The sequence below is a fragment of the Lemur catta genome, chromosome 15 (genome assembly GCF_020740605.2).
Source record: "Lemur catta isolate mLemCat1 chromosome 15, mLemCat1.pri, whole genome shotgun sequence".
NCBI classification, from domain to species: Eukaryota; Metazoa; Chordata; class Mammalia; order Primates; family Lemuridae; genus Lemur; species Lemur catta.
The window spans coordinates 47,066,869-47,091,573 of NC_059142.1; the positions used below are offsets into that span (position 1 = coordinate 47,066,869).

The 24,705-nt window shown below is 38.6% G+C and overlaps 1 protein-coding gene across 2 annotated transcripts in view; it reads left to right on the plus strand.

The window, feature by feature from the left end:
* GNA13 (G protein subunit alpha 13) overlaps positions 1-18,238 on the plus strand; it is a 39,818-nt gene extending 21,580 nt beyond the window's left edge. For both annotated transcript variants that reach the window (XM_045569470.1, XM_045569471.1), the window contains exons 3-4: positions 8,832-8,882; positions 14,109-18,238. In XM_045569470.1, coding sequence (XP_045425426.1) covers positions 8,832-8,882; positions 14,109-14,681 — 624 coding nt within the window. In that variant the 3' untranslated portion in view covers positions 14,682-18,238. The remainder of the gene's footprint in view (positions 1-8,831; positions 8,883-14,108) is intronic.
* The last annotated feature ends 6,467 nt before the right edge of the window (positions 18,239-24,705 follow it).

Genomic DNA, 24,705 nt, shown 5'->3' on the forward strand with positions numbered 1-24,705 from the left:
TGAAGAGTATGATTAGAGGAGATGGGAAGATGCAATGGAGATAGGGGAAAGTCATGGTATAGTCAGGGAGAAAATTTAAGAATAAGGTACCTTAAATTCTTGGTTTCATCACTAAAATATAGTTTTGTTGTCTAAGCCACCTAACTTCCCTCACTTTTAGGCTTCTCATCTGTAAAACAGTGGATAAGGTTGGCTCTCCAGGCTCTCTTCCAACTTGAAATCTATGGTTGTCTCTCTGTGTACAGGGAAGACCCTCAGATGAGGATATGGTGAGAGGTGTGGGGAGGAATGGTGTTAGGTAGAGGTGGTAGGAATATGTGCAAAATTTTTTGGAATCTGTGAAGTGTTTTCTAAACTGATGAGGTTTTAGTGTTTTGTTTTTATCTCTCCCATCAGCCTTAGAAAGGACTTTTGTTATAAAGGAGAAATTAATATGTTGTGGTATTCCTAGTTCCAGAGAGAGTCCAATACTGTGACATTCGTTTTTTCAAGCGTGTAAACACTCACTGTATACAAATGGTAGGAGGGATACAGTGACAGGAACTGTGTCCCCAGGAAATGCATTGTAGAAAGGGAGATAAAAACAGGTACACAGATGATTGGTTGTAAGAAAATAACTCTTGCCATAAGACAGGTGCTGATGAAAATGCTATTGAAATTTAAGCAAAAGATTGTCTTCAGTTTTTGAAGGACTGAAGTGGAAATTGGGCTCTACTAAATAGATCTGGATGATTTGAGAAAGATAGGTGTACTTTGGATTTCTGAGGCAAAAATTTGTGTGTGTGTATCTTTATAAGCACTATTAAATTTTGATGAATTTTCTTAGTACCCTCATTTTCTATTATTCTTAAAAGACGGGCGTACTGTATTAGATCTTGAGTGATCTTGAAGTCTTTCATCTTTAATAAATCCCTCAGCTTCATATTTTTGATGATATTGTAATTCTTTAGTGTGAAATTCATTTGGCAGAAAGTTATTTCCTTAATTATACTTTCTTTATGGAAATGGCTTTATTTTATGTACTGTATAAACTTGCTTTATGGTTTGTGATAATGAGTACTGTACTTTTTTTAATAGAAAGCCTCACATCCAAAAAAAAAAATAGAAAGCCTCACATCCAAGCTGTTGATTATTTTCTGATCATGGTTTCCTGGTACTGATACTGTTTATAGATCATTGTTCCCTTTGGGGATCACATGATACAGTGATATAATGTACTTATCAGTTATATTTAGTATTGTGACCCTGACTAGATTCAGAGGGATAGTGCTGTCTTGATTTGAAGGGTTTAAGCTTTGTTTAAGGGTTGGAAGTGATTTTTGCTTTTTGTTAGGTTTTTTCTTTTGGGGGGGGGGAGTTAGGGATTTGGTTTTATTTAGGGAGTGTAGAATATAGAAAATGCTATGTTTTGGCATTTTTAGTAATGATTAACAACTCAAATGTATATAAAGTCATAATTATATTTGGCAGAGTAGACTTCTAATTTTAACTCTGAAAAAATAAAAGCTGATACATTGGCCAGGCCCGGTGGCTCGTGCCTGTAATCCTAGCACTTTGGGAGGCCGAGGTGGGCGAATTGTTTGAGCTCAGGAGTTCGAGACCAGCTTGAGCAAGAGCGAGACCCCCATCTCTACTAGAAAAATAGAAAGAAATTATCTGGACAACTAAAAATATATAGAAAAAATTATCCGGGCATGGTGGCACATGCCTGTAGTCCCAGCTACTCAGGAGGCTGAGGCAAAAGAATTGCTTGAGCCCAGGAGTTTGAGGTTGCTGTGAGCTAGGCTGACGCCATGGCACTCTAGCCTGGGCAACAGAGTGAAACTCTGTCTAAAAAAAAAAAAAAGCTGATACGTTACTTATAATTCGTATTTATTGTATTTTTTATTTGCTGTTTTTACCCCATAGTGCAATTTTGATCTGTTTACCACATACACAGCCACCAGCATTTTTTAGTATGTTCTTCTAAAAAAGCAGATAATTTCTTCTTGTGTATTCTTTGGCTGTCCAGCTTAAATTCCATATCCTTTTAAAGTAGTACATTCTAAAACTTGTCCTTTATATATTTTAGCTGTGTAGAAGAGAGCATTAAATAAATCTGTCACTCAGCAACTGGGCAAATAAGCCACTAAGTTTCTCTATAACTGTGAATTTATGTAATAGAAATTACTTTCTAACTTGTATTCTTAGATTTTGTTACCTTCAGACTTAGGGCTCCCAACTCATTTTGTCTTTACAAGCAATGGGAATTTTTTAAACAAATGATTCCTGTGAATGTGGGACAACATAAAACTGGTAGTTCACGAAACCTCATAGAATTTTAAAACATGAAGGGTAACTGAAGCTCACCAGTGCTCACTGATGGTGTCACTTTTCAATAATAAAGCCTATCTTGTGGCTAGAACCCAAGTCCACTGGGTTCTATGCTATTGTTTAGATGGAACCTAAATATCTACAAGGCCAAAGAAACATTGGAACACTTTTCAGAGTGCCATGCTGCTTGGTACTTTCAGGGCTCTCTGCAGTAGCCTAGAAAATCATCTATAGCATTCTGAGTAGAGAAAAAAGAACTAAGGAATGAATAAAATATCTTACATATTAGAAGTCTTAACTGTGAAATGGAGTTTCTTTGGAATTTTATTAAAAATTCACTTCAGTAACATAAAATGGACTGTGAAAAGTTATGAGTCTCATGTTATAAACAACAAAAAATGAGAGTCTTAAACCCATATTATTCCTTGCCCAATACATGAAATCCTTTACTTCTATATTAGCAAAGAGCCCAAGTAACAACATCACTTGAATAATGGGTCACGATGAAAGCTCATTTAAGATTAATAGACACATGGCATATAAGGAAAGGAGAACTTAACTTGAAATCAGTTGAACAAACTGAAATTATTGTGCAGGGCAGAACTTGAATGCTTGGTTATTCTTTGAACCACTGAACTTCCTCATTTTACTGTTGGGGAAATTGAGGCCTGGAGACGTTTAGAGACTTGACCAGATCACTCATGTATAGAGAAAGGACTGAAATTCACATCATTTCCTTAATGTTAATAACAGAAAAACCAGAAGACTTTACTAACTTCTTCTGAAATTGTTAGGAAAAAATATGTAGAGATAACTTTCAGTAATTCATATTTTATTCAACAAATGCTTTGGGAGGGGAGGAGGAGAGGCTGCCAGTTGCTGGAGACTGAGCTAGGTGTAGAATTTGCATGAGAACACTAAAGCACAAACAAAAGAAAATGATCAGAAGCTCTTGGGCTTACTGAGTACAGAGATATCATCATTTGCTTCCATGTCCTTCATGGTTAAATTATAAAATAGTACAAATTTTGGGTGTTTTGATTTGGAATTTTTTTGAGATAGTGAAAAGGTTTTCTCTTTCTCTCTCTTTCTCTCTGTCTCTGTCTCTGTCTCTCTCTCTCTCTCTTTAGTAAAACTTAGAAGCTGCTGTGAAAATTTCCCCAGATTGCCTAATTCCGAAGGGTATTCCCTCCTTTTATAGCAGGTGTGTTGGTGGTGCATTGTTTGTTTCAGCATAGCTTAATTTGAGGAACCTGACCATTGCATTTGAGTTTTATCTGGACCCTTAGGGTAAACTGTAGAAAATCTAAATTTAAATGTTTCTTTTTCTTAAGAGTATTGAGGTTTTAGTTTTACAACCACCACATTAAAAGGTTATTAACCCATTCTTTTTTTTTTCTTTTCCTTATTCCTGTGGTCTGTATAATTACAGAAATTAACCCGTTCTTATGTCTCTCACTCTCAGTTCTTAGTAATGGAAGCACCTATGATATGAAATGGTGAATTAACATATCTTTTTTTGATAAGGGAGTGATTTTAAACCAAAATGTATTTTTAATATGAATGATGTTTAAAGTGTTTATGCTCCTTGAACAAATACTGGCTGAGTGATGGGAGAGAAGGCAAAGTATAGTTCGTTGGCAGCACCATGCCTTATTTAGGACTTAAAATATTAAAGACAGTCCATTCTCATTCAAACGTGAAAGAATTATGAATATCTTTATTTCAGTTTATATAGTTGAGTGCACAGAGGACTTTGTAAATTATACTGATGTAACTTTGCTAGAAATTAAAATTTAATAATGGCACATACATTTTTCTGTAATTATTGCCATTTGATTTTAGTGAGATTATGAATTCCTAATAAACAAAGGCATGTAGTAATTTTGGCCCAAAAGATTTAAGATCCTGTCTTAGGGAAAGCAGTTAAATCAGGACGATTCAGTGAAAAGATCTGTTAAAAATATATTTTTAAAATATTTGTAATACCAGGAGAAGAACAAATAGGGGTGATTTTTCTATTTTCATCTTTTTCATTTCTCTTTTTAATGTTTTTTTGAAAAGAGAATATAGTTACCCATAATGTCCCAGTTACCTTTGCTCATATTTGAAATAGCTAAAATCAAAGCGTATATAATTCAGGCCCATAGTCTCTTATAAATTCTTGAGTCTCAATGTGTTATGGAATTAAGAACTTTTTGAATTTCAGAAAGGTAATACAGTCATTTATGGTTTACTGTGTAATATCTGCAGGGTTTTGCAGCAAAACATTTGAATAATTTTACTATGTAGGATAAAAAAAAGACTGTAAAGAACCCCACATTAATTCAGATCAGGTTTTGCTGCCAGGTGAGGATTGGTTCTAAGCTTGCAAAAAATAAAAATAAAAAATCCTAAAGCTCCTGGATCAAGGTTGTGGCTCCTTCTCTTTGTAATCTGCTACTTTAATTTAGCATTTAATGATATAAATATTTTATACATAACAATTATATCAAATATAATTATTTGATGACTATTATTATGATGATGTTAGTATACCAAAATTTATTAAATCACTCCCCTATTTTTTTTTTTTTTTTTGAGACAAGAGTCTTACTCTGTTGCCCTGGGTAGAGTGCAGTGGCGGCGTCATCATAGCTCACTGCAACCTCAAACTCCTGGACTCAAGGATCCTCCTGCCTCAGCCTCCCCAGTAGCTGGGACTACAGGCACACACCACCACAGCCTGGCTAATTTTTTGTGTTTTTGGTAGAAACGGGATCTCATTCTTGTTCGAGCTGGTCTCCAACTCCTGATCTCAAGCGATCCTCCCACCTCAGCTTCCCAGAGTGCTAGTATTATAGGCATGAGCCGCCATGCCCGGTCTCCCCTACTGTTAGTGGAAAAACTAACTTCCAGATCTTGCTATTAAAAGTAGCACTGAGGTCAGGCACAGTGGCTCACACCTATGACCCTAGCTCTCTGGGAGGCCGGGGGTGGGAGTGTGGGGACTACTTGAGCTTAAGAGTTCCAGACCAGCCTGAGCAAGAGCCTGAGCAAGAGCAAGACCCCGTCTTTACTAAAAATAGAAAAATTAGCTGGGCCTTGTGGCGCCCCTGTAGTATGAGCTACTCCAGAGGCTGAGATAGGAGGATTGCTTGAGTCCAGGAGATTGAGGTTGCAGTGAGCTATTATGATGCCACTGCACTCTCACTGGGGCAGCAGAGCAAGTTTTTGTCTCAAAAAAAAAAAAAAAAAAAAAGTAGCACTGAGTAAATATCTTTTTGTATGTATTATTTTGTTTATGTTGAATCAGTTTTCTTAGAATTGGCCAAAGGTCATTAAAAGTTTTATGGTGTATGCTACGCATAGCTTTCCAGAATGTTTGTGTGAATTTGCAAGGTCACTAAAATGAGAATACTAATTTCTCTATACCCTCACAAACAATGTGGGTTTGGGTATAAGCATTTACTTTTATAGGAGGCAAAGGCTTTATTGCTTTAGATAATTTTAATGTGTTCATTTTGCATTTTAAGGTTACTTTAACTTTCACTTATCTGACCATCAGTTAAGACAAATAATACTAATTGAAATAATTTTTTGTGTAGTTGAACTTGTATTGTTGATTTGGATGTGGGATTTATATTCTCTTTTAAATGTAGTCCTCTTGCTCTGGTGTTCCTAAAATGATAAACATTAGCCACCACAACGTCGAGCCTCTCAGAGTTTTCACCTTAGTTAATTATAGAAACATCTGCAAAACACTCTTATGCAATCTTGGCTTAGTTTATCTTTGTCTAGATTCACTATTAAAAAAGTAAACTCAATGTTTCAACTGTGGGCGGTAGGAAAGAGTCAGTTGAAGGCGGTATCAGGCATCTTAAAAATGTTTAACCCCTGGTTTAGTAATTCTTAGCACATAAATACACCACTGGGCATGGTGGCTCACACCTGTAATCCTAGCTGCTTGGGAGGCTGAGGCAGGAGAATTGCTTGAGCCCAGGGGTTGGAGGTTGCTGTGAGCTAGGCTGATGCCACGGCACTCTAGCCCAGGTGACGAGGGGAGACTCCATCTCAAAAAAAAAAAAAAAATCTTCACCCTTAAGTATACATCTCTTTACTATTGCCTGTGACGAAATGGGAGATAAACAAACACTACAACTACTCCTGCAGCGACAACTACTCCTGCAGCGTGATGATTGTCTCCAGGGAAAGCACTTGGGTGGCTGGTGCCTTGTGAGCTGAAATTGCCACACTTTTCGTGGAACACCATGAACAACTAACTTATTCAGACTAGAGTATTTGAAAGAGTTTTTTTTAGAAGATGAATGAACTTAGTCACTTCAAGGAAAATAACTGAAAGTTTTTGTTGCTAGTGATAAAATTTGAGCTTTCAAGTGAAAATTAGAATTTAGGAAAATTTATATTTGCCTGCCCCTGTGAGTTTGACAGCTTCCCAATGCTAAAGATTTGTGATAAGATTGAGGTGTTATTCATGAATATGATTTTTAAATACTGTATAATGAAACATGCCAATATTTGGAAAATCTGCATGACTAAATGACCAGTGTCTGATGTTACAGAATCATGGGCGAGTAAAAGATCCATTCAAAGTACAGGATAGACCCATGAATTTTAACATAACGATACAAAAAGTTCATTAGTAGGGTTTCCAATTTCACAGGGAACTAACCTTTAAGAAACTACCACTTGTTGAATTTTGCTGTATTAATGAAGAATATTTACAATTATCTGAAAAGATTATTAAAATATTCTTCCTTTTTTCAACTACAGTTGATCATTGAACAACACAGGGATACAGGTACCAACCTCCCACAAAGTGAAACTCCATGCTTAACTTTTGACTCCCCAGAAACTTCACTATGAATAGCCTGCTGCTGCTGACCAGAAGCCTTACCGATAACAACTGATTAATACATATTCTGCATGCTATGTGTGTTGTAGGCTGTATTCTTTGAGCTAGAGAGAAAATTATTAAAATCATAAGGAAGAGAAAATATTTATTATTCATTAAGTGGAAGTGGATCATCATAAAAGGTGTTCATCCTTATCATTTTCACACTGAATAGGCTGAGGAGGATGAGGAAGAAGAGGGGTTGGTCTTGCTGTCTCAGAAGTGGCAGAGTGTGAAAAGTGGAGGAGGTAGAAGGGGAAGCAGGAGAGGCAGGCACACTCGGTATAACCTTTATTGAAAAAAATCCATGTAAAAGTGGACCCACGCCATTCAAACCCATGTTGTTCAAGGGTCAACTGTACATTTTTATGTATGGCCAGAGTTTCTTCATATACTTCAACCAAAATAGCCTGTTGTAGCAGTTGAAATGCAGAAGCAGATGAGAGACTTGCTGTCTTCTCTGTTATGCCATACAGAAATATGCTAACATGGAATGGGCTTATTATTGATATTTTAAAATGATTTAATAAAATGTTTGGTAAAGATTCTCAGCTTTACTTTATAACATGGTGGTAGCTATAACCCAAATAAAAGTTTTTTGGGGTCCTCGAGAACCTTAAGACATGTAAAGGGGTCTTGAGACCAAAAAGTTTGAAAACTGCTGGTTTCAAGCCTTGTGACTCAAAGTGTGGTTCCAGGTACTCCCTGAATTGCAGAAACTGGGGCCATACTCCACACCTACTACACCAGAACCTGCAGGCTAACGAGATCTTCAGGTGATTCTCCTGTACACTAAAGCTCTGTCTTCAGGAACCTGCAGAAGCAGCTTCCACTGGGGGCAGTGCAGCAGTGGTAAAACCCAGCCGCAGAGTGAGAATGCAGGGACGAGGACTGGAGTCTCAAATACAGATCCCTTCTTTCCCAAAGTGGTTGCCTCCTTCTCTGTGTCCTTTTGTCAAGTGTTTTCATTTTAGGAAAGTATTCTAATACAATTAAGGTGTTTGAAATTGCTTGGAGGTCTAGCAGAAAACTGGGCTCAGAAAGGGTAGGCCACTCTGCATGGGAAGACCTGTTGGAGACGTGAAGCCTGCGGCACCATCCAGAATCTTCTGAGCAAGGTGTGTCTGTCCAGGCACACACCTGTTACTGGGAGATTTTGTATGGTATTCTTGCCTTATTTCTGGTTTGTTCTTTTCACTGATGATAACTGCTATTGCTGTAAACTTAAGATGCAAAACATAGATAAAAAGAATCTCACTTAAATTTTAGTCGTAGATTTATGTTTATCCCAAAAACAGTTTTCAACTTCTAAGTACATCTTCTCTGTGGATACGTAGTTATATCAAAAAGCATGCATGTAATCTGGTCCACAAATAAATGATCACTTGGGGTATGACTTACATAAAGCATTTGTGAAATCAAGCAGCCTTTTGCAGATTTGGCATTTTGTGACAGAGCAGACGTTTCATATGTTTTTAGGAAGGTTAGCTGTTCAGTCTGAAGTTGATGACTAAACAAAATATGTTTGGATAAAGTGTACAACCAGATAGTATAATATAAACTGTTGTAACAAGATCTTCCGTTTCTAAGCTGCAATAATTATTTATTTTCTTCTTGTTTTTAGGGTGAATCTGTAAAATATTTCCTGGATAACTTGGATAAACTTGGAGAACCAGTAAGTTTTTAAACTGAATGTTTGTTTATTGCTGTTTGAAAGTAGTAGTCAGGATATCAGTGTTTTATATGGGGGCATCTTGTTAGGAAAATTTTTAAAAAATTATATATTAAGCTATTTGCTTCTTTCTTTTTCCTTGGGGCAGTATTCTGACTCGTTGTGCTTTATTTAGAGTGATGGCTAGCGAAGGATATTGAATGATTTTTATTTTTCCAAAATGAAAAAAATTCTTATTTTTCAGCTGCAACACTCCTTTTTTCTCTCCCTACCATTTCCTTGAGAAATGCCCTATCCACTGGAAGTAAAGCTGTTTAGAAAAAGAAGTTTATGTTTGGAAATGAGATTGCACATTATCTATTATACTTAATTGTCTTTTGAGGGGTTTTGTAAGCAGAAATAGAACACAATGGGTTGATTGATTTCCAGACCTTTCAGCAAGTGACATTTTCCAGTTCATGTCCCTTTTGTGTTAAGTTACAGAGTAGGAGGGCTAGATTCTGAAAGCCTACTGAAGAGACTCCAGGATGTGGGAGAAGGAGTCATCCTTGGAAAGAGAGTTGATTATTTTCCTGTGGTGTATTCCTCGGAGCCAGCAGCTCTCAGCTGGAGCCAGGCCGGCTCTGGCTTCCGGGCCTGCTGCAGGCAGAGCCAGCCCCGCTTGTCTGTTCTCCGTATTGGACTTACTCACAAGAGTTTGTTAGAAGAAAGGTTTCTGCTGCTTAGAAAATTTTTGAAAGCCGTTGCCCTAGGGTCATTTGTTACTTACTAAATTTAGTGTCGTTTCATTTGCCTCCTCATAAAGCAAATTTCTGTTATAAATTTTAGCAGACAAGTGGGGGTGCTCTGCCTACAGCAGACCCCGGAAGCCAGAGCCAGCGGTAGCACCAGCTGAGAGCTGTTGGCTCTGAAGAATACATATTAAAATCATGGTCTTATGACTCTTCGAGGTTTTTAACTTTAAAATATAGCTGAAGGAAAGCACAACATGAACCTGTTGCAAGTAGAAAAGTAGCAACTGATGTATCTGGGACATGTGAAAAAGTATTTTTTTTTTTTTTTTTTTTTTTGCCCTAGGAGATTAATTTTTACATTTTTCCTGGTCTTTTTCTAAATGGCGTTTTTCTGCCTTTAAGCCAATATGTTTTTTTCCTGCCAATTTCCTAGGCACAGGTGTTCCCTGTAAGTTGAGATCTCCATAGTTTGTTTTTTACTCATTGGGTCCACATTAGGGAAGCTTTGTAGTAAAATCTATTTTATTAACACTTTTCCATCTGGTCAGATTGTAAGCCTTAAAAAAAGTTAAGTATAGGCCAAATGGAGAGAAGCCTTAGTAGATAAACTAATTTTGTAAGAGTTATTTCTTATTTTCCAATTCAGACAGTGCCAACTTGACCTGCCCTTCTCAATTTACCTTTCAGATAGGCCTTCCCTGAGCACACCATTCAAAGTAGGTCCGTTCCTCTTGTTCTCAGTGTCAGCTCCTGCTTTCTTCCTTCATTGCACATGATAAAGTTGATAATTACTTTGGTTTTACCCATCTATTTCCATAAGTGCAAAGACCTCATCTCCTGATTGTGAAGAGTTGAGAGTTCCTGGTGCCTGATGACAATGCATGGCACAAAGTAGGCACTCAACAAACAGCCTTTGAATGAGTGACTCCAGGCCAACTCCAGTTAATTTGTAGCAGTTGCTTGGAATCTTCTGTTGAGAACAGTTCTAAGGCCACATCTGGAATGAAAAGAAAAGAGTGCTGTGATCAGAGTATAGTTTCAAAGAGAAGGAGAATAAACCTGATGCTCTCTATTTAGGGGAAGATAAAGAAAAAAAAATAGAACAAACCTGGGTGTACTATATTTTTGTCATTCATTTTGTATATCTGGGACAAGTCACAGGATCGTGTTTGCTGTTCCATTTGTTACTGAAGTACCGAGGCCACGGACACCCTGCCAAGTGCCGAGCCCCATGATCCTGTGGAGCTGGACTAGCACAGGTGTCCAGGATGTGGGCTCTGCAGCCAGACTGCCTGGGCTCCCGTCCCAGCTCCATCACGGACTGGCTCTGTGTGACCTCAGGCATCTCTAAACTGTAGTTTCTTCATCCCTAACATGGGCATAGTAAGAGAACTGATCTCGTAGGGTTATGGGACAGTTACAGGAAATAAACCCTGAAAGTATAGTACTGTAGTCAATGCTCAGTGTTAGCTGTTCTTTGTCCTACATTTAAGGAGCGCAGTCTGGTCAGGGAGACAGAACTAACATACATGAAATAAGTGGAGGACAAGTGAATGATGCGCATCACAAAGATAATATTAGTTCATGGACTGGAGAGAGATGTCTTGGCTAGAAAGGTTGGAGCTAGCCCATAAGAGTAAGTGAACCTGAACGGCCTGAAGGATGGGTTGGATGTAGATATGGAAAGAGATGTGTCCCACCAAAATGGGAGACAGCTGGATGTGTTTAGTTTTAGAAGGCACATCTGCCTGATGAAGGATATGTGAAGTTGTTGGCTCTAACCTATAAAAACAGATTTCTAGAAGGTGGTAGCTTGAGTTTTTATCCACTGTTCGTGCAGTTGCACTGTTGTGCAAATGAATGAACATGTAATGGCAGTAAGATGTGAAGCTTTGTGCAGGTCTTGATGCTAGGCACTGTGGTGAACTTGAACTAGTGCAGAACAGAGTCTGAGTCCAGAAAACAAGATGTAAGGAGGGCCCTGAAAGCCAGTCAGCAGAGTTTGGGTTTGGTGCAGTGAGGAACACCACCTTAAATCCTGGAGTCATGACGCAGGAGGGTTAGTTTAGTCTGAGAGAGGCACAGAGTGGCTTAGAGATGTATCCAAGAAAAGTGACACATTCAAGGCAAAGAAACTAGTGAAGAGATGGCAGCCATGCCTGAGATGATAAAAAGTGGGGGGCAGTGGGAATAGGAGAAAAGGAAACATATAAGAAAGATTCGAAGAAGGAACAGTGGGATTTGATACAAAATAGGAGATGATAAAGTAGCGTCCAAGGTGATTGAAGTCTTAAAAGAGGCTGGGGGGTGGGTGGGAAGGGAGTAGAAAGGAGCACACTAGTGGGACTTGGAGGAGTTGGTAAGGAAGAAGATGAGTTTTCTTACTGAGTGTGTCTGTTTGATTGTGAGTAGATTCTCAACTGTGAATGACTGGTGAGCGTTTAAAAATAAGAGATTCGGATGAAAGTGTATCTAGCTATTCCAGCCTCCTTTGAGTGCTGTCCCTTCAGCGGTGGCAGTGGTGGCAACAGTAGTAGCAACAGCTGACACAAATATGCCAAACACAGTTGTTACTGACTTCACTCCATCACTTCTCATTTAGTCCTTCTTAGCAACCCTATAAATGTTATCTCTACAAATGAGGAAATTGAGACACAGAGAGGTTAAATGACTTGCCCAGTCACACAGCTAGTATGTGCATGTCCTGATCAACATAGTCTGCCAGACTATTTAGCACTTGATTGCATTGGCCCGGGCTTCATATGAATTAGCCTTTAGTGTTCTATCTAGAGTGTTAACTCTTAATAAAGACAAAATAGAGAACTTTTTATTTTTATGGAATTAAAATTTTTTTAATGCTCAGGGGTGCACATTTTGGAAGTAGCTGGCACAGACATAGGCTGTAAATTGATACTACCTTCTGGAAAGCAAATGGGCATTATGTGTCCAGGGTTATTAAAATATTTGTAACCTTTTTGAGAGTCATGTTTAATGTTAAAAAAAAGTTTATAACCTTTCACCTCATAATGTGATTCCTGATTATTTTAGTCTCAAGAAATAATCCAAAATAAAAAAAATTATGTGCATGAGAATTTTAATTGAAGTGTTTCTGTTAATTACAGCAAAAAAATTGGAAACAACCTATGTGACTTTTAGGGGGGATGTTAATGTAAATTATAGCACATTAATGCATTTGATATATTTTATAGATTGTTAAAATGAGATGTGACAGTGTCAGCATATGGAATAGTTTATGATAAAATATTAATATTAAGTAGAAATGTGGAGGCAGGCTGAAAATTGTATGTATATGTTGATTATAAGTAAAGTAGATATGTATGTGAACAAAAGCTAGAAGAAAACATGAGAAAGCTAACACTTTCATTACAGTCCTAGAGTTATTTAATGAATGGCTGTGGATTGCCAGTAACTAAGGCTGTGGCCTACTTTTTTTAAAATTCTTAATTCCATTGCACTATTTTAAGGAGATGAGTGAGTATCCATGTTGTATTGAAATTTCAAAATCATATTATATTACTTAGGCATAAAATGCAATATCATGAATAACAGTTACATTGTTTTAAATTCTGCCTTGATTTTTAAAATATTTTTACTTTGACAATGAACATTAAAAGCTCCACATATTGCCAAAAATCTGTGCCAGAGTTCTGGAAAAATACTAGACTGAGAAGGAAGAACCAGTTACATTGCATAAGGAAGTACACCACCAGGTAGCTGGTGACTCATGACCAGAGCTTCCATTTGTTCAGAGTCTTAGAGTTCACTGATCAAGAGTTCAGAGAAGAGCACACTTGACCTTTGCAACAACCCTCCCTTTGAGGTAGGTAAGCCAAGTGTGATCGTCTCCATTTCACAGGCAGAGGTGCTAACACTCAGAGTAGATAACTAGTTGTGAGTTCTTAGGTTGGTAAATGAGAAAGCTGGAGCATAGCTGCTTAGACTGTGTCCTGGGAACAAACCTAGCAAGAGGTCCACAGTGATTAATTGATTAGTTAGAATAGAGAAAGTGTTTCTCACACATGTAATATAGCAGCAAGGATAGCATAGAGTGACCTAGTATAGAAACTCTAAGTCATGAAGGTGGGGTGCACAGTAAAGGAATGCTTAGAATGGGTTAGAGAGAAGTGGGCAGAACCTGGAACCGGGAAGGTAGATGCACAGCAGTGGAGGTGGACGAGGACAATTGGCAGATAAGTCTTGATTTTGAATAGCACTGCCACAGTGAAAACAGTAGCGTGTGCTAGCCGTTTGCAGTGGATTTTGAGCCAGTCTTTGTAAACTAACATTTTAATGTATTTTGGCATTTTATAATAATAATAGTAATAGTATTGATGCTTTGGTGATGTATCAGAAACTGTCATTAAAAAGATCATTTTGTTTGTATATCCATTCACTAGGGCAGTTAGTAGTCCATTAAAAATTCTAATAATTATGTCTGGATTACTAAGTATAAAACAATTTTTTTCTTTTCCAGGATTACATTCCATCACAACAAGATATCCTGCTTGCCAGAAGACCCACCAAAGGCATTCATGAGTACGACTTTGAAATTAAAAATGTTCCTTTCAAAATGGTTGATGTAGGTGGTCAGAGGTCAGAAAGGAAACGTTGGTTTGAATGCTTCGACAGTGTGACATCCATACTTTTCCTTGTTTCCTCAAGTGAATTTGACCAGGTGCTCATGGAAGATCGACTGACCAATCGCCTTACAGAATCTCTGAACATTTTTGAAACAATCGTCAATAACCGGGTTTTCAGCAATGTCTCCATAATTCTGTTCTTAAACAAGACAGACTTGCTTGAGGAGAAAGTGCAAATTGTGAGCATCAAAGACTATTTCCTAGAATTTGAAGGGGATCCCCACTGCTTAAGAGACGTCCAAAAATTCCTGGTGGAATGTTTCCGGAACAAACGCCGGGACCAGCAGCAGAAGCCCCTATACCACCACTTCACCACTGCTATCAACACAGAAAACATCCGCCTTGTTTTTCGTGATGTGAAGGATACTATTCTTCATGACAACCTCAAGCAGCTCATGCTACAGTGATGTACAAAAGACTTGCTATTTTAATATCTTTTTGTTTTTGATTGTTTTCTGTTTGTTTTGTTTTTTAAAATAGCAGTTTACAACAGGAATTAGAAAAATCTTGATTCTGTGTTTAACTTCTTGAAAATCTTAGTCTTTATTCTGCGGCCTTTGGTTTGTGGCTGAAAGCTGTTGAATAACACATCGCCAAGATTTGCTGAAATTCAGGCTTGGATCTGTTTCACTATGGCTTCCGTTCGAGCTGAGTTATAACTTCCTGGCCAGCCTCAGACTAGGTATATTTCAGGCTTTAAAGCCTTCCACTTTTCAAACTGAATTCTCCTATAGTGCCAAGTATAGGTGTCCTTGAATACTTATAGGTATGAGGTAGGGAATATTCGGTTCTAAAACAAGTAAGATGTTTTTTGTCTGCCTTACACATAGCAGCGACACTTGTTGCCTGGCCTTATGGTGACCTCCTGTTCTGAAAGGGCTGTTAGAAAAAAGTTTGATCTAAGGAATGGCATTCTGTAGATTTACACAGGTTTAGCCTTCGTTTTTTTTTTAATTGCTTGTACACACAACAGTTGTTTTGTTTTTAAGTTCCTATGGTTTTTGAAGGTGTAATGCTCTTAGTGTGTTAAAGTTTCTGTAAGGATTTCTGATCTGATGCTGATGAGAAGAGTTCACAAGTGGTACAGGGGAGCAAAAGGCAAACAAATGCCTTATACAGTTCTTTGATCAAAAGCAATGAGTGGAATCTAATTTGCCTTTTTCATTTCTTTGTCATGTAATGTGCCATATGTGAAACATTCTGGCCATAGCAGCAACTAAAAACTGCAAGCAACTTGGTAACAGAACTTCCTAAACAAACTTAACCTGTTCCAGAATGTCATGTGTTTTGCTTTTAAGTCCTATCTCTGTTGATTTTGGTCTTTCCTGTAGAAAGCATTGTTGCATCGTCACAAACATCTCTGTTGCTCTCCTTTCCATTCCCATCAACTCCAAACTGTGGCACTGATGGGATGTTGTTTGTGTGTTTGTTTGTAGCTTACCAAGGGCTGTGTTTTCCTGCCAAACTATTCAAGAAGGCATTATTTGAGATTCCTGTTCATTCTTGGTATCTCTAAATGATACAGTATGTACACATTTGTATAATTATTGTTCATGAAAGGCCAGCTTTTTTGAGGTATATTTTAAATGTTTTAAGGATGCTTCTAAGGATAAGTAGTAATTTTTTTAGTTCACACCTAAGGATTTGGCCTCCCCACACTGCTTATCAAATTAAAACATACCCATGAAGTAGCTTTGTGATTACAAATACATTTATAGTGAACTCATCAGAATGGCTGGTTTGCAGTACTAAAAATACTGCCTTGTAGGTTAAATGTAGTGTTAAAATTGGATCAGAGAAACAGATACATGAGGCTGGTGTCAGTTTGAAAAGTGATAGCTTTCCTGCTTTTCCTGAAAATTTTTATTAATACTGTGATATCTGTCACTTTACTGTATAGCTATGTTCTCAGGTATTTTATCAGTCCTTAAAAGATTGGTTAACATTATGGATCACCCAGCCTTTACAGGTCAGTGGTTCTTGTTCTGTCTTGCTGTCTGGTATGAGAGCAGGGCTTTTCAGTGAGCTAACCAGGGATTGTTCTTGACATACCTGACTTTTCTTGTATTTGAAGTTCCACTATCATCATATCCATGTAACTTCCAGTGTTTTTTCATGCCTTGATAATACATGAGCTGCAGATATGTAGCTTGACATCATAACGCAGGTGTACATAGTATAATCTGTGCATGTTTGAATAGTTCCACATCTAGTGCTTCTTGCCAAAAAGAATACATTGTTTATAAATTTACAAGGTTAGCATAATTTCAGTGCTAATGAATATCTGAATATGTACAGTCACATTTGGACTGTTCCGTGGAGAGTCTATGTGTAAATTGAGCAAATAGTTTTATTGAATGGCCAAACATTTAACTCCAGTGAAGACTAAATTTAAATCCCTTCAGAAAGAGGACACTTAGTCTTATTGAAGTTATATTTAAGATTTCTGAACCATAAATAAATATTGCCTGACAAAGCACAAATCGCTAAGTTTCTCCATTTTGACCACCACCAAGAACTGTTAAAACACCAACCAAATAGATATGGTATTATTTTGGGCATTTGCAGTTTTATTCCCTGATGTGTGTGATGTCTCAGAGTCAACATTGTTTTAAAATAAAATCTAGGATATATTTTGAGGCAGTAACACTTATGTTTAACTTAAGCTTGTTCAGACATTCAGTGGAACTATAAGGTTCAATCTGAAGGCTTTAGCCCACATTCTTTTATATACTGTGTTTCAGAACCATTTGAAGGAGTCATACCTGTATCATGAAACCTGGATCCTTTTGAAATACCACTGTATGAAGAGGGAGATGAAATTCAGTGAACTGTATTAAAAAGGTGCTCATAATTTTCGCTATGCCAGCTTCCCCCTAGTCTCTCAAAAAGTAATTTAGATTTAAAGTTCTTTGGTGTGTTTTGATCTTCTAAATCATTATGGTTATGATTTGGAATAAAACGTGCCTATTTCTATATTACATTCTGTTCTTAAACCTGAATGCCTTCTCATTTAATTCTAAAGAAATATCACACAAGTGTCTTTGTTGACCTTGAAGGAATTTGTAGTATACAGAGTTGCCTTATAAATCAAGAACAGCAAAATTTAAACAAAGTTTTATAGGGAAAGGGATTTGTCAAATGTTTTCAGAAGATCTAAATAATTCAAGGCAGCCTCTGCCATTTAAACATTATTTTTGATAACCTGAATTGTTGCTCTCTGCCAAACATTGCATTAAATTGAAATCTTCATTTCAGTTTTATTATCTGGAAAGAACACGTGATAGCTAGAGTGCAGCTGCAACCAAAGAAAGCAATATGGAATGAAAAAGATCATTCATTTTTGTCTTGTTTTCTTTTAAGTGGCATTGGCATGTACTTTACGTAGAGAAGGTCCTCTGGCTGATCTCTCAAATTAGAGCTGTTGAGGGAAATCTCTGGTGGCAGTGGTTTGTTTAAAGTAGAAGGAAATAGGATCACCTTAATACCAGAAATGATTAGAAATACTGGTGTAGATTCAACAGAAATCATCTGCTCTTATAATTTTTTGTAAGAAGGAATGGGTCAATCTTAACTTTCAATGTATACCGAAATACTTGCATTTATGCTTTTGATAAAATGTATTTTCAGCATCAGTACACATTATCTGGTTATGCCTTATTTGTATGAAGAATAAAGTTACCAAATTGTGCTGTTATGTCCTGAAACTCAAAATCACTATTTGAGAAACCCTCAAATTGGTGCTTTCATTATATAATGACACATTTAGACAAAACCCCAAACCAAGTCATTTAAAACAAGATTCTCTCCATGGCAATTTGTAGCAATGTTATTTCTGTGTATGTAATGAGAAGGCTAACTATCAGTGTTAACTCTTAATTTTTTGCTTGAATCCGTGAAATCATGTGTGTAAAGCCCAGTCAAACATTTGTAACAAACTCCCTAATAAATCTAGAGAAAGTCACTCTGTTACCTTTTCATTTCTTTTAGTTTTATTTGAGGAATTAAGAACAATTTTGCTCATGTCTTTTTCAGTTGGATATCTGACTTAGTAGTTGGTCGCTTTGTCTCTTTCCCATCATTTCAGCATGTTAACTTCCATTAATCACAGATGATCCATCCTTGTGTTTTGCTGCTCGACTAAAAGCACTCAATTTTTTCTTTTAAATAATAGGATACAGGGTGGCTTTTCAGTCTAGTAAACATGAGGAGGGGAGAGGTTATAAGTGGGTGTATATGTGTCTCTTTGTTCCAAATAAAGCAGATGATATAGTACATGCCCATTATTTTATGGTACGAGGTTAGGGCTTAAGAAATTTGTACTAGAGAAGTATAAATTATTGAAGTATAAGTCTAAACCTGAACAGTTTAAACAAGTTGGACTTATGGCTTTTTCAAGTACCATCAGGTAGATATTAGCCTTAGGGTGGTAGGTGATTATTAACATTTGAAGTACAGTGTGTTGTACCACTAGCATTCTTATGTCTGTACTTGAATGTATAGTTAGCATTTAAATTAATAGGTTTGCTCTGTGGCATTCAGGTCTAACAGTCTGATTTCAAATGCTAGTGCATATGGAATGTTGATTGTTTTTAAAAGCATTAATGACATGGCAGTATTTTCTGGGTTGATAAAGAGATTTTTGTGACCTGGACAAGTCTGTTGATAATGGTAAAAATTAACAGATGGATCAAAGTATGTTGGGACCCACTATGCACAAGTTGTCGGTCAGTGAATATCACTGGTAGTAATATACTATTGGTATTTGATTTGGGTTTGTATTTAGAAAGCTTGTTTATGTATTTCTTGCCATAGTAAGTGATGAATTTGTCCTTAAGCATGCCTTTTTGCTGGTACCAGGAAAAAAGGGGAAGGGGTAGGGATTCTTGCAAAGTATATGCAACCGTGCAACAGACTAGACCCTTTCTTTACCTCTTACTTGAAAGCAGAATCGCAAAAATGTTTTAAATGGCTTTTCTATTCTACTCTACTATGGTGAGAGCTCATTTACCACAGAAGCCTTATCAAAAAGTATATTTTGTAACAACCTCATAGATACTGTACCTAACAAGACATGATTTGTATTAGCTCTGTATAAAAGTCTCTGTGGCTTAGGATTTTTTACATACATCTTTTTATAACTTTCCAGGAACTAAGCACATTATCTGATACTGTTGTAAATTTTTTTTTTGTCAGTGCTTTAGTTCAAGATTGGCAATAAATTATTTCTAAAGGAGGTCTAAAAGTGGAAAGAAGTGGTTTGATTTTATAAAATGAGTTGCTAGTTCATTAAGGCTTTTTACTTTTGTACATATTTTGCAAAACAAAATTGCCTCTTGCTATTAACATTTGCTTTGTAAAAATTACTGACATTTAATAAACATTTATAAATGATTCAGTACTATGACGTTATTTAAACTGTTTGATAAAGTGTAAAGCAAAAGTTTCATTTAGTGACTGATTTAAGGCACAGAAATCTACTTCAGCAGATCTCCAACAACACTTTGCTTTAATATTAGTCTATAAACTTTTCCTTGCTAGAGACGGAGATGTGGACTTCTTCCAAGGACGTTTCTCAGACACTAAATGTGCTTTGACCTGGGAAAGGTGAACCACTTGTTTTTCCCTGTTGTCTTACAGTTGCTGAAACTACATTAGGGTGTATTTGGGCTCCCGGTTTACCCAGCTGCGACAGTAATTCTGTTACATCTCTAATTGAAATAGTGTTTTAAAAACAAACCAACATGTTACCCCTCAGACTTTTTTTTCAGTAAACTTTATTTTAGATTATGATTTACAGAAGAATCGCAAGAATGTAAGAGTTTCCCTGTACTTCCCACCCCTTATAATAGTTTCCACTGTTAATATCTTGCATTAGTGTGATACATTTGTCATGATCAGTGAGCCAATACTGGTAACATCGTTATTAACTAAAGCCCATATTTTATTTGTCTCCTTAGTTTTCCTGTAACGTCCTTTCTCCGTTCCAGAATCCAGGTAGCTTACCACATTACATTCAGTTGTCATGTCTCCTTCGGCTCTTGTTTCTCAGATTTTCTGTTTTTGATCACCTAGGCAGTTTTGAGGAACACCGGTCAGGTATTTTGCACATTGTCCCTCTGTTGACAGTTGTATGGTATTTTTCACATGATGAGGCTGGGTTATGGGTTTGGGGACCACAGAGATAAAATGCCATTCTCATCAAGTCATATGAAGTGTACCTTGTGTGGCTCCCACTCTTCTTTCTACACCTTCAGCTAAGTTAGAAGTCATCAGATAACTTTTGGCATGTTTATGCGTTGTCTTAACTGACGTTTATTGAAAGCTGTGCTTGTACTGTCTTTTTCCAGACAGAATGACAGGCTTTTCCCCACAAATGGACTTGCAAAGCAGGTGTAAGTAAATGTCTAGTGGTAATAGCTGCACTCCTAGGCCAGCTGGCTCCAGCCTTTCTGGCAAACAAAAATTCCTTTCCAGGGCCTCCTCACCTTCAATGTGAAATTGTACTGTTGGTCCCAAGAAAAATTGAGATAGAAAATTCAGACTTTAAATGTCTAAAAATCTGTGATTTTGGAAACAAGTTGTTAAAGGCTTTCTGTGAGAGGTTTAAGATCTTTTAAAATTGAAACTAAGCTCACTTGAGCATTTGAATCCCCCTAAAAAACCAAGAAGTCTTTTTTTCCAAAAAAAAAAAAACCTTTTCTTGTGCTATTGTTGGAACAAGGGGTTATTTATCTTTGTAAAAAGGAGCAGCTAAAACTCAAAACTGTTGTCTTGCAAAGTGTTTGGACACAATCATGGTTAATCGACACTGACACGTGGGATGTCTTGTTGGCATGGGGTGATCTCTCCAGATGACCTGTTCCATCGCCCACAGTGTGGGTTGTTGAAAGAGGAGAGACTTTTCCGTCTCTTGAGAATGTAGGAAACTTAAGGTTTACGGGTTAAAACACAGGTTTATTTTGGTGACTTGGGATATTTGGCAAATCCTTAAAAAACTAATGACCTAAGGGCAGTGTTTTAAAATACATGCTGTAATTATTCCTCAGAAATTCGTGGAGCACCTGAAATTCAGTGTTGTGGTTGGAGTAGGGAATATCTATGAAAAGGCAACAATATTGCACCAAGAGTTCCCTTTTCTTTGAAGTGCACCAAGAAAACAAAAGGCTCAAACAAGTATGCAGTACAAACAGCTATTCAGGGAGGCTGTGTTAAGCTTCTCTGTTTGCCACAAGAATACTAAGAGAAGTTGTGTTCAGAATTAACATTTATACCGAGTGGAGGAGTATGTTGATTTTTCTTTCCCCCACGAAGTTTCGTGGCAGGAAAACAGAAGCAGTCAAGGCTTTTTCGAAGTGGGTAATTCTGTAATTAACTACTCTGCGGCTTCAGACGATCTTGATGGGAATTAGGAGATGGATGAAAAGGATGCTTAGGAAAGAAAATTGGACTGAGCATGTGGAAGCAGCAGGTGGAGGAAACAGGGCAAAACCCAGCAGGCGCCCCGGTTTCTGGAGGAGCAACTGCGTGGAATCATGCCTGAAATAGGACATCTGGGGTGGGAAAGATGGGCTCTGAGGGACATGCCGACTCTGAGGGCTTTGGGGTTATCCAGCTGCAGCTGGATCTACACGTCTCAAGCTCAGCGGAGAGGTCTGGTGGAAAAGCACAGGTTTGAAGCTGCACATACACAGCTGAAGCCATCGGTGTGGACGGGCTCGTCCTGGGACCTGACAGCCTAGAGTGAGAAGAGAAGAGGCTGGCAGGAAACTTGGCTTCAGGAGGACGGAGAACTGTCCGAGCAGGAGCCGCGGGGAGCTAGCCTAGGTGCTCTAGGAGGGAGGGATGTTAAAGAACCCAAGGAGGAAATCAAGGAAGAGAGACAGAGACACAGAAATAAAAGCAAATGGCAAAATATTAATTGTTCATTATACTATCCCTATGTGTTTGTTACTCTCTTCTTTCAAAATTTGTGTATGCTTGAAATTTTTCATGAGAAAAAATTGGAAAGAAGGAAGAGATCGTGCCCTCATTGGGGAGATGACGTAAGTGTACAGTCAGCTTCAGAGCATAGGCTTGCGTGGGTCCATGACATCAAGAGCTCTCGTCTCAGCCACAGTCCTCCAGTGGCCTCGTTACAATGAAGCCCCAAGGGCTGCACTTTCTTCCCGGCCTTGGTGTGTTCCATTTCTTTAATGGCCTTTTTGCTCAATAATAAAAGAGATCCAAACTGCTGATTCCAGCATAGCATACAACTCACTACATTTTTTCACCTAAGCTTTCAAGTCTAACTAATGGCTTTTCTAGAGAATTGCTATGCTGCTTTTTTGTTTTATTTTATAAGATTCTTTAAAGAATGAGTGTAGGATGTGTCTGTGATTTAAAAAAAAAAAAAAAAAAAGAACATGGGCTTTAAAGTAAGATGGATTTGGATTCAAATCCAGGCTGCTCTATTTACTAAGCTAGTGACCTTAGGCAAATGACTTAGCCTCTCTGGGCATTGTTTGCTTCACCTATAACACCTATGCGGTAAGTTTGCTGCTAAACATCAAATGCAGAAACTGCTACAGTGCAGGGCACGGGACAGGAATTGGGGGTAGCTATTTTTGTTTTCATCTATTATACTCTTTTTTCACTCCCTTTCTTTGCCCGCCTTCTTCCTTCTTTCTCTCTCATCCTCCTCTGTGTTTCATTTGGTTTTCAGCTTCACAGTTTTCTCCTTAAAGAAAGGGGAAGCCAATGTGTGACGTTCTCAGGCTATATATAGCATCACCTCTGCCACCGTGCAGTGATATTCGAGCTGAAAGTCCCCTGAGAGAGGATTTGTGTTGATGTTGGTGGTTGGAAAGGGAAGATGTAAATGGAGAAGTTCAGTCTTATATTAATAGGATCTGTGAGTAAAAGACACAGCCCTCAACCGTGTAGTCGGCTGAGCACCGCAGGTGTGAGGTCATTATTACATCCCTGACCGATAGAATTCAGCTCTACTCTAGTTCTATTATACTATGGGAAGGCACAAAATATTAACAGGTATTTTTTTTTAAAGTTAGCATTGTGTTCAAGCAGATATTAAACATTCCTCAGGGAGTGAAGGTTGTAACATTCATTTTTCAAACATTTAATTCAGGCAAGATTGATAGAAAGATTGCCTGGGCCCAGCCCCGTCTCTTTTTGGCCCCGAGAGGGTGAAAGGGGGAACACGATGTGGTCTCCGCCTCGCTCGGGGCCCCCCTGGACCTGCGTGGAGCAAAGAGGACACCCCGGCAAATCCAAGTGGCCCAAAGTAGATTCACTAGAGTGACAGGCAGCAAAATAAATTCAGTAAGGCATTCATGTCACTTCAAAAAGGACTTTAAAATGTGGACATCTGAATGCAAAGATGCCGCGCAGATGGAGTGTGGGAAACCCTGCTCATTGTGTCCACCTGACTCTGCTCTGGGCTTGAAGAGCTCCGCGGGTGGGAGGCTGACCCTTCCACTGTGAGGGGCGGGGACTCACCGGGGCCTCCTTCAGCTTGCAGAGTGAGGCGGGGAAGCTGTGGGGATGCAAGGTCGCTCTGGGGACAGGTTGCTGCCACCCTCCCTCGTGCCTCTCTCTCTCATCCCATCCTCTGCAAGTTGTCCAGTGCACGACAAGGAGCCAGGCTGATGAACCCAGCCCTTTGCCCCACTGGAGGGAGCCCTCATGGGCCACCCGCCAGCCAGGTGTCTTCCCGTGCTGCAGGAAGTGCCCAGTCTGGGTTCCCTGGCCACCTTCCCCTTCCAGCGAGTGGCGGGCATTGTGCCTGACGTGCCCAGCGTGCGTGTGCATGGAAAGTGCCTTTGACTTTATAGTTTAATGCTGGACAGTGGACTTGGGACTGTCTTAAATAGCAAAGATCGTGTGACCACACCCTCATCTATTTTCACACTTAAGCTGCCTAATTTGCTTCTAAAATACACTCAGTGTGCCGGGTGGGAAAGCTCTGAACTGGGTTAACATCAGGGACCAGCCTTAAGACCTGGAACGAGCTGAGGGTCCCAGCTTGCTCCCCGGTGACACAGGAGGCTTCAGAGGGGCCCGTTCCAGCCCCGATGTGCTCTCACCCTGTGACTGGGTTGGGAGTTCGGATTGCAGCTGTCATGCGTAGTAACTTTCATGACTTACGGCACTGAGAGAGGAAGGCACTGATTGCATTACCGGAACTTGAAAGCTTGCACATGTGACGTTTTGAGGAATATGTGTTCTTAGCTGGGAGATCGACTAGCAGGGTGGTGAAGAGTGTCCCACTGGCGTGACACCCATCTCATGGTGAATCGGGCTCTGTCGCTGACCAGCTCTGAGACCTTTGGAAGATGATCCAGCCTCTCTGTGCCTCATTTTCCTCCTTTGGGAAGTGGGGGTGCTGGCAGTGGCTGCCTGGCAGGCTGGTTGGAGGATGATAGGTAACAC